At 33.9% G+C, this 15,374-nt stretch overlaps 3 protein-coding genes across 3 annotated transcripts; 1 reads left to right on the forward strand and 2 right to left on the reverse strand.

The window, feature by feature from the left end:
- Positions 1–205: 205 nt before the first annotated feature.
- On the reverse strand, positions 206–4,781 carry LOC105125756 (Sterile alpha motif (SAM) domain-containing protein). Its single transcript, XM_011026338.1, has 6 exons — positions 4,463–4,781; positions 3,157–3,218; positions 2,792–3,048; positions 1,725–1,799; positions 1,567–1,629; positions 206–513 (listed from the first exon to the last, which is right to left on the reverse strand). The coding sequence occupies exons 1-6, from the start codon at positions 4,567–4,569 to the stop codon at positions 469–471; spliced, it is 609 nt and encodes a 202-aa protein (XP_011024640.1). The 5' UTR covers positions 4,570–4,781; the 3' UTR covers positions 206–468.
- A 3,782-nt stretch (positions 4,782–8,563) lies between these two features.
- LOC105125757 (omega-hydroxypalmitate O-feruloyl transferase-like) lies at positions 8,564–10,176 on the forward strand. The gene is made up of 2 exons (XM_011026339.1): positions 8,564–9,142; positions 9,271–10,176. Exons 1-2 carry the CDS (start codon positions 8,708–8,710, stop codon positions 10,159–10,161), a joined length of 1,326 nt encoding a protein of 441 aa, XP_011024641.1. The 5' UTR covers positions 8,564–8,707; the 3' UTR covers positions 10,162–10,176.
- Positions 10,177–10,246: 70 nt separating this feature from the next.
- Positions 10,247–14,483, reverse strand: LOC105125759 (UBX domain-containing protein 1-like). Its single transcript, XM_011026342.1, has 11 exons — positions 14,134–14,483; positions 13,772–13,867; positions 13,609–13,685; positions 13,443–13,522; positions 12,857–12,917; positions 12,551–12,618; positions 12,365–12,446; positions 11,670–11,753; positions 11,436–11,513; positions 11,190–11,309; positions 10,247–10,596 (listed from the first exon to the last, which is right to left on the reverse strand). Exons 1-11 carry the CDS (start codon positions 14,147–14,149, stop codon positions 10,411–10,413), a joined length of 948 nt encoding a protein of 315 aa, XP_011024644.1. The 5' UTR covers positions 14,150–14,483; the 3' UTR covers positions 10,247–10,410.
- Positions 14,484–15,374: the final 891 nt, after the last annotated feature.

Raw genomic sequence — 15,374 nt, forward strand, 5'->3', positions numbered from 1 at the left:
AAAATTTAAATTTAAATAATATTTTAATTAATGAACGAGTTTTCATACAATTCTTTCATGTATTGTCATCAAGAGAGGAGCATACTCCCCAATAAAATTATATTTTTGTTCAATTATCTTGATTAATTAATAAATTTCCATGCTCCCAAGTGGGAAGAGGTTTAAATTTTAAGAGCTTGAAAAACAGAAACAGCCCAAATACATATGCAGAGCAGCAAAAAAGCTAAACGAAGCGCAAAGATTGCACCAATTTAAGGTTGCACCTACTATCTAATATCCATAAAATCCAAAGGAACCAGGACGAAAAGAGTTTCTACCTTTGTCGAGAGTTAGCCACTCATACTGGTTACACAATAATTAACCGGAAAAAGACACTGTAGCAATACTAGGGAAAACAGAGGGAAGATGTTACATTAAGGCCTGCACCAAACGGGGTGAACAAACCAATAATACATCGTCTCCTAAATCTCAGCCCCTTGATTCTAACGCTAAGAGTATTTTCTTCCTCGGGCCCTGAAACCACCAAAATGAACCAAACATCTGATCAGGAATCAAAAAGTGGACGCAGACCATCAGAGCATTTCGAATTGTAAACAACATACAGAGAGTCGTAGGGAGAGAAAAGCTAAGAAGGCAGCAGAGTGTATAAACAAGGCATATCACATTATTGTGAAGTATCATTGTGTACGTGAGGCCTTCCAGTTTCGAGCATTCATGCTTTTATCATGCAAGACAGTCGATAACTTTCACGCCTTTCTTTTAGATTAATTTGCAAATGGGGGGGGAGGGGGGGCAACAAAAGGACAACAGACTGTTATATATCAAAGAAATATTTAATCCGTCCAATTTGTGAAGGGCAAAAAGGGGAGAAAAGTAAAATCATAATATTATGACAAGTGAATGCCTCATCCCAGAAGCAATTGCCTTCAAGTTGAGATAAAAAATGAGATTTCTATTTGACAAATGAAGTGATGAAAGAAGATCACATAATAATAACAGTCATTCATAAAAACACAGCAGAGTCCTGGTTTAATAGCACAGCATATTATGCCAAAAAAAAAAAAGACATCATTCCAATATTTGAAAACAGCACAAGTATTACTCTATTCTTGTTTGTTTGGGTTTTTTTTTGCGCATGTAGGGTTGAAGGTGTTTGTGAGGAAGAGAGCAGGTGATTGAGAAGGCAGATTATGGTCAAAATTCTCTCATCCCAACAAATCTCTTCACTCAAAAGGATCCAAGGATTTTAGATCATTTTAAAGAAAACCCTTCCATCCTAACTTAGCAACTTTGATCCAGATTAAAAGTTTTTTTAATTTTTTTTATGCACCAAGCTACTATACTTGTTGAAAACACAATGCTTAAAATGATGACAGCAAGTTAGGATAAGTCTTAAAACGAAGATGGAAACCGGATATTAGACAGTTGCGTGAGTTACTGATCTCTGAGATGATCTCTCTCTCTGAATCCTAATGATCAAGAACTACAGACTTTCAATAGAAAAAATCAGCAATGATCAGCCATGATTTAAGCATATCCTGGCCAAGAGATCAAGCTTGAGTTTACCATTGGTATCCCTAAAGCCTTCAAGTCTTCATCATTCATGTGTACAAGAGCTGTCATATCCACCTGTATATATTGGAGCATGTTAATAATCGAGCGAAAACTCCTTAAGATGATATGCAAGTGCACATATTTTAAGAATAAAAACAAAAAAATTGTACCTCCTCAGCTTGAAAAGTAATGAGATATTTCTCAAGACCCAATGACTGCAAAAAGCCATCCACAGATGAATCCGTCTGCAAAAAAGATTAAATAGTTAGAAATAGCAAAACAGGTCTGCAGTAATGGTTTTACAGGCAAACAGAGGTTTCTTAACTCTAATTGACATGTTATAACCCAACTTGGAATTTTAGGCATTAACAGTATAGTAGAGCCATCCCAAAATGCTCTTCTTATGTGAGCGCCTTTTTTTTCTTTCAACTTAAAACTAATAGAAGGCTTTGCCCTATTACCCTAAAGGATCAATAAACAACACTAAGCATCATGATTAACTGCCAATCAATGAACTGTTTGGAAATAAATACACATTGCAGAAAGCATAACACAACTAAGTGATCCTATAATGACATGTCTACAAGAACTTCCTGGTATCTAGTTGTCAGGAATGCATACCTAAACATTTACTAATGCTGAAGTTTAGTACAAATTCAATTGCTTCAAGCAGTTCATGTTAGCTAAAATCATTAATTGTCGCAGCAGTCTATAATTTTTCACCATAGCATCAACTGATCAAGATTTCAGTCAATTGACAAATCACAAAAAAGGAAAAAATGGAAGAAAAAAAACTGCCTCTACCACAGTGCATCAAGGTACCTAAGCATAATCAAAACCTCTAACTAGACAGAGCAGAGTTCCTTCATTTGTTTTTAAAGTGATAAGTTGACTGATAAAACTAATAAACTCAAGGGTCAGCGCAAATGTTTTCCTTCTTATAGTCTTTTCCAAATTGACTGTGAGCTTAATACCTGAGGTTCATAATTATTCAGACACGATATTACAAGCTCACAACTCTCCAAAACTTCATTCAAAATTGAGAAATTTCTTCGAAACAAGGCACAGCAAAACATGCATATGACTGCATGACATAAACCCAAGCTAAAAAGGTAGCCTGAACAATAATTTCTAAATATCAATAAATCAGAAAATTTAGGCCTCAGCATTAATGTAAAACATCAAGAAAACAAATGCAGTGCAAACAGTTGATGAGAGAATAAGATAAGATTTATGCCTTCTGCTGATATCCTTTTCTAGAAACCACATTGGCAGTTTTTTTAATCTCTGGTTCAGGAGCTTCAACAGCAACACTTCTCCTGGCTGGTTTAGCAACAGCTATTTTTGGTTTAGGTGGATCAACATTTGCTGGCTGTGAATTCATCGTCCCCGATAGTTTTTCGCGCAGATCCCGCACACCTGAACGGGGAGACGCCTGCTGGAAACTTTTCCTTTGGAGCTTTAACCGAAGATCTCGACCATCAATTTTGTGATCTTCACAAGTCATTAAGAAAAAGTCATGAGAAAATATAGTTGATTTAGTTGCATCCAACAATAGCAGCAATTTTTAGGTCCAGTAATTCTGTCATAGTCAATCCATACTTGAAACACGTGGTCCACCATCATCATAGAGATCATGTTCCCATTTATCATCTTGCCTCTGCCTGCAAATAATGTGATATGAACTCAGTGATACTGGTTTGGATATTAGGACACTCGAGAACAATACACAAACAACCAGGATAACAATTATATAAGAGCTCGTTATGAAAGAGATTCATTCAATTTACAATGAATAGAAAAAGAAAAAGAAAAAGAAAATAGAATCTAGTAGCAAAAGACATGAACTCTCATAAGGCATAACCCATGCAACCAATGACTTGATTTGGAAGGAAAAGAAAACAAGAGTCTGTTAGGTTTGACCAATGAAAAGTAACTATTAACTTCGAGTCATCAATCAAAACTTATTTCACATAAATAACTTATGATAAAAAAGAGTTCAGATTGAAGTATGTTTGGCAACAAATGACTCAAAACAACTTTTTCGTTTAAATAGCTAATATAAGAATCAAGAAACTTAAGTTAAAAACTTTAAACTTTTGACCCAATTTTACAACATTAATTAGATTTAAGTCCAAAATCATTTCTAACCAAACATGTTTATAACTTTTCTTTGAGTCAAAGTTACAAAACAACTTGAATCATTTACTAAAGGCCATACCGAATGGAACCCAAATATAGAAAGCAGATTATCACAAGTCCTTTTGTTGCAGAGCCTATAATTGATATAACCAATTGCAGCTTTTCGCTTGACTGAAAAATCAGTTCACCCATACAGAGCCTATTATTGATATAACCAATTACTCTACTCTGATAAACTATCTCAATCTCTCACATACAGCATGGAAAGTGAATCTACATGTCCAGAAACTCCCACACGTTTCCCAAAAAATTACGCAACTCCCAACACGCTTATTCATATTTTAGGCATCAAAAGAACAGGCGTGTCTTCATCCACATCCAATCTTCTCACACAGAGACATGTAGCCAAAATCAACAGTTAAAACAAGACGATCATATCACAGAGTGAGAATCGAACACCAAGCTCCCGGGTCTTTAATCGCTACATGTATGACCATAAACTAATAAAACTCTCTTTGAAGCAATTCCCGACATAATTCCCTAGCGAAGCGCCGATTCTCATTTTTATTGTACAATGTGGACGAAGCTAAACGCTTAGCTCAACTGTTTTTCTTCCAGTGCTAAAATACAGATTCTCACTGTAAATATTAACTTTTTTAACCCAAAACAAACCTCCACAAACCTAGATTCTCCTTAAAAAATCAATAAAACCTAACATAAATTAAAATTCAAGTAAAGTGAAACAGTAGAGAAAGGGAAACAAAACCTTTTGCCAGTAATATGACGGAGGCGAGCGGAGTCGCCGATGGAATTGCCGTTAAGACGATCCTTTATTGAAGTCTTCGCTGCAGCGTCTACGCGATCAGCATACATAGTTAAAACCCTAACCCTAATTTGGCGAATTGCAGAATTTTAGAATGTGATTTTGAGCACGAAGAGAGAGATGCAAAGCCTATCAAAGAGCAATCGCTTCTTTGTTATCGGGGACGGTGGGATTTAGAATTCTCGGAAAATAAATAAATAAATAAAAGGAACTGAGATTTATTGCTTAAAGTTTATTTAGATTACTTTTTGTGAGAAAATAAATAAATGTTACTGCTGAATGCTAATTAAAGACGTGGAAAGGGCAGGAGGGACTGTAATGGAAATTTATGCTTTGTGTTATTTTGTGTCGTACCCATTGTTTTTAAAACTTTATAACTTGATTTATGAGTTGAATGACGGTAAGGTGGCTAGTGTACTTGGTTTTTTTAATATTATTTGGACAGAAAAAAATTAAAAAGAATCAATTATATCATAAGCAATCGAGGTTTTTTAACAAGTCAAGACTGGTCAATTTCCTCTGAGATATTTTATGCTTTCACTTATTATTATTTTTTATATCATATTTATTATTTTAAAATTTAATTTAAAAATTAAATCATAATAAAATTCATGTCATGAGTTAAAAGAATTAACTTGGTTATTTTAAAAAAAATTTAAAAATGATCCGGAGTTAAAAGAATTAACTTGGTTATTTTAATTTTTTTTTTAAATGATCCAAACAATATTATTTTGATAGAAAAAATTAATATATTTAACTTAATTTTACCCTAATAGATTATATCATAAGTAATTTGATATTTTTTGAACATGTTAAAATTGAGTTAGTGCCCTTGAATATATATATTTTTAATTTAAATTAATTTAATTAAAAATTATGTGAATTTTAAACTAATTCAGGTTTAATAATTACAAGTATTGCTAATGCTTCATATAATGGTAGGAATTTGTTCATAAATATAATTAAAAGATCCAATTTGGGGCTCAATTTTTAGCTTATGGTGATTTGGATGATTAAACTTAAATTGTAAATTTAAAAAAATCACTTGAGTTCTTTTAATAAATAAATAAAATTTATAATATCATCATTTTGGTTAAAAAGTTCCATAAAGAAGTAAAACTTTAATTTAGATAAGGGTTTTATTACTTAAATTTAAGAGTGTGGTTATTATTGTTTTTTAAAATATTTTTTATGTTAAAATATATTAAAATAATATTTTTTTTATTTTTTTAAAATTAAAAAATCAAAATAATCCAAGATATATTAATTTTTAATAAAAAAATAATTTTTTTTAAGAACTCAAACATTCCCTTAATCATCGAGTCTAATTATAGTTCTAAAAATAAAAAAAATAAAAGGGGAATATGAAATACATATTTATAGCATAAATTATACAACCGAATTATTTTACATAATTGTATCAATTTTAGTTTCAAAATAAGTTATTTAAAAAATTGCAATTTGGATTAGTATGGACGTACGCATTTTAAAAATGATAAATTTCTTAGTTAATAATTTCTAAAGATTGAGTAAAATTATTACAAAAACAATTATTCGGTGACAAAATTAAGTTGACCCAAAACAAAGAAAGCCTGAGCGCTGGCCCGCGGCTTGTTGCTAGAACAGTCTGATTTGTTTACACAACCGAAGTTCACTGCTTCAGCAAGTCTAACTTGGGCCAGTGTTTTCTAGCAAGTGCCGAAGCAATTTCTTCAAAGCATATACGAGTCTGAAGTTGATTGCCTAATAAAATCACTTAGGCCCACGCAATTTAAAGCCTTTAATACCAGTTTTAATACGGATTAACTAAGCCCAAATATCCTTTTCAGCAGATATACAATAATTTTTTTAAAATTATTTTTAAAATTAAAAAATCAAAATAATCTAAGATATATTAATTTTTGATAAAAAAATATTTTTTTTAAGAACTCAAACATTCCCTTAATCATTGAGTCTAATTATAGTTCTAAAAATAAAAAAATAAAAGGGGAATATGAAATACATATTTATAGCATAAATTATACAACCGAATTATTTTACATAATTGTATCAATTTTAGTTTCAAAATAAGTTATTTAAAAAATTGCAATTTGGATTAGTATGGACGTACGCATTTTAAAAATGATAAATTTCTTAGTTAATAATTTCTAAAGATTGAGTAAAATTATTACAAAAACAATTATTCGGTGACAAAATTAAGTTGACCCAAAACAAAGAAAGCCTGAGCGCTGGCCCGCGGCTTGTTGCTAGAACAGTCTGATTTGTTTACACAACCGAAGTTCACTGCTTCAGCAAGTCTAACTTGGGCCAGTGTTTTCTAGCAAGTGCCGAAGCAATTTCTTCAAAGCATATACGAGTCTGAAGTTGATTGCCTAATAAAATCACTTAGGCCCACGCAATTTAAAGCCTTTAATACCAGTTTTAATACGGATTAACTAAGCCCAAATATCCTTTTCAGCAGATATACAATATATATACAATATACTCAATAGTACACAGGATAATTAAGAATAATACAGAACAAGAAAGGGAGGGGTATTTTATCATCTTTTTAATAATACTCCCATTCATAGTCTAATATCCATTGATACTTATAAGTTTAAAGATCATAAAAAAATATGGAATTCAAATGAACTGAGGCGGTAAATAAACAAAAAAGGTAAAGGAAGACAAATAGACATTCACATATAATATATAATTTTATAACACTCTCTAGATGTATTTTGTACAACTTTATATATTGAAACTGCCTCGTTAAAAATATTAACAAGAAAAATAACTAAATAGAAACAAAAAGCTCGGTTAAGAGAAAAAAAACACAATGGTTATTAACCTAGCATCAATTTTCTCTCGTGAATTTATCACCTTAAATCTCTAAGTTGTTATATTCCAATATTACATCATAATTGTTATATTCCAATATTACATCATAATTTTTCAAACATTATTATTGGTGACATTTTAGTGAACAAATCTATTAATTATCTTTCAAATGAATTTGTTGAATATCGATATCACCATATTTACCAAGGTCACGTATGAAAAAAAATTTAGTAAGATAACTTCGAGGAATATAGCTCAACTAGTCAGCCCTTGAATTTGCTCTCTAAAAGTCACCAACTCAAGTCTCACAAACCTTAGGGTCATTAAAAGCTTACATGGTTGTTAACTTTAACAGCTCGAGTCTCATAAACCTTAAGGTCATTGAAAGTTTACATGGTTGTTAACTTGCTCTTTAGAGGTTACCAGCTCGAGTCTCATAAACCTTAGGGCCATTAGAAGTTTACATGGTTATTAACTTTAGGGTTCAGGAGATTAGTTGAGGTGCGTGCAAACTAATCCTGATACCCACGTTAATCTAAAAAATAATAATTTAATGAGACGTATTCAGTTCTATCTCCTCTTATATATCCTCTATTTAATTGAGCTATATAGTCAATATTATCTTTCATATAGTATGATTAAAGTTTTTATGTTATGTTGGAGGATAACCAAATATTCCTTAAATATATTAAGTCATTAGTCTTGACCATATACATTTTCAACATGATCAAACTTATGTTTTTTTTATTAGATAACATATTTGAGATCGATCTTTATATGGATCAAGTAAATTTCCAGTATCAACGTGCCAAACTAATTCATGATTAATATTATTTGAATAAAATAAGTCTATATTTATAGTTTCTCATATGTAATGAAAAATATATTTAACTTTATATCAATATCTCTTAGTAGGTGAAGAACTATATCTTTCTAGAAAATTCATAAAAAATATTATATTAGGTTGTAGGATGCAAATAAAAATAAAAAAAGTTTAGCAGCTAAAATAAAAATACATAAAAATCTAAATTATTCAAAGTTGAAAAATACTATGTAGATGAACATAGTTTTCTAAATCTCTTAGTTTATTAGATAATATTTATTTATTTGTGCTAATATTAGTGAAATTACTATTTTATTCTTAGAAAAAACATATAATATCATGGATATTTAAGTCTACACATTTTACGTTTCTCTTCTTGATGTTCATGTTGACTTAAGAAACTACTCTTTCATTTAATACAGAAACTACGCACAGTTACATTTCTATATATCATAAATGGTGAGGAAATTAATGAAGGTTCAATATTTAAGCGAGCACAAAATGAAGAAGGGAAGGCAAGGTGAGAAAACTCAACGAAAAACATGGAGGGGGTGAAGTTGGTGGAGAAAGTTGTGATTGTACCAGAGATGCTCACAAATCGAAGGCGAATTTTCTTATCAAACTTAGACTTGCCTCTTGTTGCATATCAAGAATCCGTTTCTTTTTATGATCCTCCAGAGAACAAAATCAGCTTCTCTGAATCTTACAATACCCTATACCGTGCACTCCGTTCTTTGCTAGTGCCTTACGACTTTTTTGCTGGACGGCTTGTGCCAGCTTTGGAAGATAACAGTAGGTTGGAGATTGACTGTAATGGTGCTGGTATTGTTGTTGCTGCAGCTAGAACTGACACCAGATTGAGCCAGCTTGGTGGGCTCTTTGCACCCAAACCAGATTTCAAACAGCTGGTGGCTTTCTTGCGTGAAGAGGGAGAGGATGAAATGGAGTTCAAAGACAAGCCCCTTCTTTATATACAGGTTCAACTCCTCCCATTACTTGTTAGCTTTTGTTTTTCCTTTCCCTTTTCCATCTTAAACGTCTTACAAAATTGATTTCTAGGAGACATTTTGTTCTGATTTAAAAGTTTATTCTTCTGTTTTGATAGTTGACACAGTTCGGATGTGGAAGTTTAGCACTTGCCTCCCGGTACAATCACTGTGTCTTGGACGGGGCTGCTGCCAGGGATTTTGAGAAAAACTTGGCTGCATTCACTCGAGGTGATGATTTGGTCATAGTTCCAAATCCTGATCGAACAATCTTCAAAGCTAGGAACCCACCAAGAATTAGTCACCCACACCATGAGTACTCCAAACCCAGTGAAACTAGAGACAACTTTTTCTCAGTTGGAGGCAAAAGGTGCACTGATGTCATGCACTTTGGTACTCCACATAATACGACTCATTTGATCCATATCCCCCCTCAACGCATTGCCAGCCTAAAAATGGCAGCCCTCAAGGAGGGGAAATTGAAAAGGTGCACCACTTTTCACGCCATAGCTGCAAAGGTATGGAAGGCAAGGAGCATTGCAACAAAGATTCATGATGAGGTATGTAGCACAATGTTGTTTCCAGTTGACGTGAGAAAAATTGTGGTGCCACCAGTTCAAATTGGATTTGCTGGGAATGCTTTGGTTCCCGGATGTGCACGAGCAAGTGTGAGAGAACTCAAGGACAAAGAGGATTCTTACATTGTAAGGAAAGTGCAAGAAGGGGTAGAGAGATTCGATGATGAGTATGTGAGGTCTGGAATAGACTGGTTAGAGGTTCACAGAGGAATGCCTTGCAATGAGAATAGCTTCTCATTAGTGGCATGGTTTAGGCTGGGGCTAGAGGAAGATGTATTTTCTTGGGGGAAACTTAAATATGCTACTCCAGTTGTGTTGAAACCTGGTTTGGTCTTCCTGTTGCCTGGACTAGAAGGTGATGGAGGCCTTAATATTTGCCTGGACCTGCCTGATGATCAAGTGGACGAGTTCCACAGATTATTGATGGAATAATTACGAAATGCATACGTTACTTGGCTAGCAATTTCAAGTTGTAGCTACGCTTGCAGTGGCTTAATTTGTGGTATATCAATAAAAATGATTAGAAGGAGAGCTGCGCTGCATTAGACTGTAAGATTAGCACGCGCACACACACACACACTCCAATGTCTTGTATATTTTCCTCTTGTTTCGATTATCTCCAAGTTTACAACTTGATTAAGAATCGAGGAAGTAAACTGATATAACACCGATTATGATATCTTACGCACGGGAGAGAAGTCCAAAGAAAGGATTCGACATTGCAGACTTTATCTCCAGTCCTGCTGAGTTTAGAACAGCCAAGTCAACCTTATCACGAGGAAGAAACAAGAATTCGTCCTCGTCGATTCTTTCAAACCCACATAGTTCAAGAAACTCAATGCCTCCTCTCAATCTTCCAACCCTACTCTGCCACCATATAAGGGGAAAATTATTAGAAAAATATCAGCAAGGGTTACTCATCATGGTTATAAAACTTGATCCAGCTTAACAAGTCAAACCGGTAACCCGTCAACCCAGAACTTGTCTCAGGCAGGATTTTATTCCCAACCAGATTTGTTTTTACCAAAATATCATAGTTACTGATAGAAAAATAGAGCACTTCATCACACAGTAGTGTTTATAGACCAACATGCAAGTTCAATCATCTACTCTAGAAAGAAAATTTGGATATATTTGAGCTTTCTTTAATGTGAATCTGATGCTAAAAACATGAAACGCATAGGAAGACCACCGAGAGGTACAATGTGAAGTTTTCACAACAGCTGAATGCCTTCACAACCAGTGCTCAACGTGAATATGACATGGGATGCAAAGTTCTTGGTCATGAGCAAGAGGAAGTGCTCAAACTGTGTTTGATGCTGTTAGCCGATGGATTATTCAGTATGCCCGGACTTGCGGTGACAGTCCATCCCAATGGTTCAGCCCAAATTAATGGAAAAATTAAATTCTTCTGGAGTATATAAATGGTCTCAACATCATCAATCAAGTAAGTGTCTGACCTGGAATGATGGATTACCCATGCGAATTTTCCTGAATTTTTCCATGTCAGGATTCTGTGCAACATTCCCAACATATACAAGAAGAGTTTGAAAGGCCCTTTTGACTCTGGCATCGTCATCCTACACCAAGAAAAAAGAAGTTCAGTCCTGTGAACCAAACACAAAGACCTTGATTAAAATCAAGGATTGGCATCTCTTTTGCCTTTCTACCATATATGTATACGTTAAAGAACAGAAGTCATTTACCTTGTAACTGCGCTTGAGAGACCGTAAACATTCTCTTAACTTCTCTACTTTTGAGACAGAGGCAACGCTGACATAGTTCTGCAATTTAAATGTTATCACGAGGACACTATATATGTACCAGATTTTCTTTTAAAACAAAGGTACAGTGGGACATTTCCGCTCTGTCTCCGTTATCCTTGTGTCTTCTATCTCAAGATAGTAATCAAATGCCAATTAAAGATCTTAACACCACACCTTTTTATCATCTGTGGAAGGTTTAGAAAGTTTTGTAGCTGTGTGGCTTACTGATGGCAATCCAAGCATCCGCCTTCGTTCGTTCTGTGAAGAAAAGCAGAAAGCTTTCAAGGCCCAATAACAAGAAAATGTTCACGAGTCAGAAGAACGGCTTAATTCTGGACTGAATCTATACAATGAGGATCAAAATGAATCATAAGATAGATGATGCAACATTCTTCATGACAGTTTACAATACTAATCCAAAGGGATGACTTCTTAAATCAATGCTAATAAACCTGGAATTCTCTTAACTATTCAGGGATCATCACTTGCTTTCTCACATAGCAGACGACCTTAATTACCAGGTGTCCCTATTCTGCTTCTAATTACGATATACCTATAATTTTATGTCTTTCTTTCCTTTCCTTTTTCCTTCCTCCTTTTCAAAGTCTGGCAAGGACAATACCGTTATGAGACGAGGATAGCTAGGACAGGGGACAGGGGACATGCCCAACTGTCTTTTTTTGTTTTGAAATGACAGAAACCCACTTCAAAACTGTTCCATCCTTCTAACCAAGGCTTCTGTTCCTTTTATATCCGTCTCTTCTATCCCACGACACTAACCAAAAACAATATGATAGCAACTGATCATGCACAACCTTGTCTCATACACATTGAGTAACAGAAATATTTCTTGATGTGGCAACGGAAACCTTATCAGCTTCAAGCTTCTGACGAACTTTCTCCCTTGCTCTTCTCTCTTCCTCTTTCTCTGCTTTCCTCAAGGCTAAATAACTGATAGAAACAAATGCATTCAAAGGTTCAGACACAGTACAACAGAGAAGGGACAAACTAACATACACTGCAATTCACAAAGCAGCCACAGGTTAAGAACACACCGTTTTCTTTGATTATCCTCAGCAATTCGCTTTGCCTCAAGGATTTCCTTACCAGCTCGAATCCTTTCCTGTAACACATTTAGCAGCTAGAATATTTCGCAAATGAAAAGGCCCCATAGAAATCTAAAATCTATATAGCGAATCACACCATGTGGAGCACACATGAACTCACAGATCAACAGGGAAAAGAAATACGAAGAGAAACAGCTTTGCTGCAAAGAGCAAAGCAATTAATATTTACTGCAAGGATGATGGACATATAGTTGAAGCAAGATCCTGGTAACAAGCAAGATAAATGCACGGTACCTTCTCCCTTTCTCGTTCCAATCTCTTTTCTTCATCCTCCTTCTCCTTCCGAGCTTGATTCCTGAATTCATAATATTTTTTTTAATGAAACTAAAAAAAAAACAAAATGGAAATTCAGATATCATATTAAATTATTTATACATGTTCGCTGAATGTAAGGTAATTTTTATATACTTGAACATTCCTGGTGTCTGAACATTTTACTAAACAAAAAATCTCTTATTATTATACAATAAATCATACTTTGGTTTTCAAAATTCCACTCATTGAATTGGAATCCCTTCATATTCTTTAAGGAATATCACCGTTATGTTTATTATATCTAAATTACGGAATTTAAACTGAATAGTCATGATTGGTATACATGATAAATATAACAATAAATGTTTAATTAAAACAAATATAACAATAAATTAACTTATAATTTTATTCCTCTCACTTAATCCAAATCATTAAATTCAAAATCAATAATAAGATTTGAAATATAATCAACCATATTCTTTTAGTAATAAGATAGGATTTATGACATGAAAAAAATAAAGAAAATTATTGTATATTAGTATATATGATAAATCATTAAACAAACCTTAATTCTTGTGCTTTTATTTGCATTTCCTCCGTAGTTTGAATTGGCTGAGGAGAGTCGATATCAATGTTCACTACTATCTGGAAGCAAATTCTAGACACTAAATATGCAAGAAAGAAGAACCGATCACCAAGATTTGAAAAGAAAAGAAAAGAAAGAATCATGCCAGGGGCATTGGATCGATGCTTGGTTCATTCTCGTGATCAACGATCCAATTTATGGCAGCTTCAATGTCAGTATTGCCTGAAGAAGAAATATTTTCAACTTCATATACAAACGTAGCTCTAAGCACACATCGAAATGCCAACAGTGTATTCAAAAAAGATCACCAGAATAATGAAGTGCTTTCGCAGCTTGGATCCGTGGGAAACCCATGTCTTCAAGTTCCTTAAGCAATCGCTTGTTTGCTTCCACGACATTCAATTCTGCATGAGAGATGAGACAGAAGAATATACGTAACTCAAGAACATGCTAGCTACTTGTAGAGAATTATATTCGATTATTATGATCAAGTGTGGCAAGAATTAGCAAATAATATTATAGGAGATATATTCAGCATCCTAGCTAGGAAGGATGGCTCCAAGTCACTCGGATGATCAAGATGTTTTGGAAGCTCTGAAACATGAAAGAGTGATAGATTTGTATAAAGAGAAGAAAAATCTTAATCATTATGAATCATGGTGCATCGTACCCTGTGGAGACTCCATTGAATTAAGGAGGTGCCTTTAATGGATTGATCAATAAGTAGGTGATGTTGTAGAAAGAGAATTAGAGAGGTAGAGCTAGCCAAGCGTTGTAAATTAATGGCTCGTAGCTAGCTGGTTTCGTTTAGAACTTAGACGTACGTCAGAGAAGCCTTGCAACCCACGCATTGTAAAGAGATTGATTAGATAGCTTTTTTGGATTCCAATCATGGACAGGAAAGCAAAACACTAGCATGTTCTCTCTTCCTCTTCCTACCCTTTTCCTCCACTTCCCTGTCAAGGAAAGAACCCTAATTTTGACCGGCAAACCTTTCCGCCGCTTTATTGAATGAATGTCTCGCTCATTTATCCGAAAATTATTTTTAATATTAATATATTAAAATCATCTGAAAATATTAAAAATATATTAATTTTGAATAAAATAAAATAATTTTATTTTAAATTTTTTTATAAACACTTCAAGACAATACCAAAAACTACCTTAATCGAACCCTTCAAAGAAGTAATTAAACTCTCTCCAAACCAGGCCTAACTGAACTTTATCTGATCCAAGCTCAATCTATCCCTCTCCTCCTTGTCCATAAGCCAACAATCAGTAAATCACCTGACCATGGTCAATTGTCCAAACAAACCTCTACCTTCTTTCTCTTAGTTGAACCCTTCAAAGAACTAGCTGAGCTTTTTCAAGGCAAAGGCAAGTCAATCTCTTTCGTTGGCCAAATCCAATCAAACCCTCTCTTCTTAGCCCAACTAAACCCTCTCAAATCTTTAACTAACCAAACTTTGTCATTCTCCCTGGCCAATAAACAATCTCTTTTTAATTATCTCAAGCCAACATTTTCATCAAAGGTTATTTTTAAGTATGTCACGATCACTCTTTTCACCATCAACTATCTTTAAACTTGATTTCACTCCAAATTTTTTAGCCTCTCACCCTAATGTGATACTCAAACACTACCTTATTCATCAATGACAAGACTAATATATTAACAGATGACTTAACTTTTTTAAAAGGTAGATATTTCTCTTCATTTTTGTTCATTTCACTATTAAACTTATATGACCCCTGATATTTATAAATACTATAGATCACCAGGTAAGAAGGGAGGCCAAGACATGCTTACTCAAGCTAAAACATATGTTACTTTCCTGTTGCATATTCTTTGTCTTCACACACATTCCAATCCTTTTACATTTGCTAATTTAAACATCAAAGGGCTCTTTATCC

Source organism: Populus euphratica, unplaced genomic scaffold (assembly GCF_000495115.2).
Source record: "Populus euphratica unplaced genomic scaffold, PopEup_1.0 scaffold58.1, whole genome shotgun sequence".
Taxonomy (NCBI): domain Eukaryota; kingdom Viridiplantae; phylum Streptophyta; class Magnoliopsida; order Malpighiales; family Salicaceae; genus Populus; species Populus euphratica.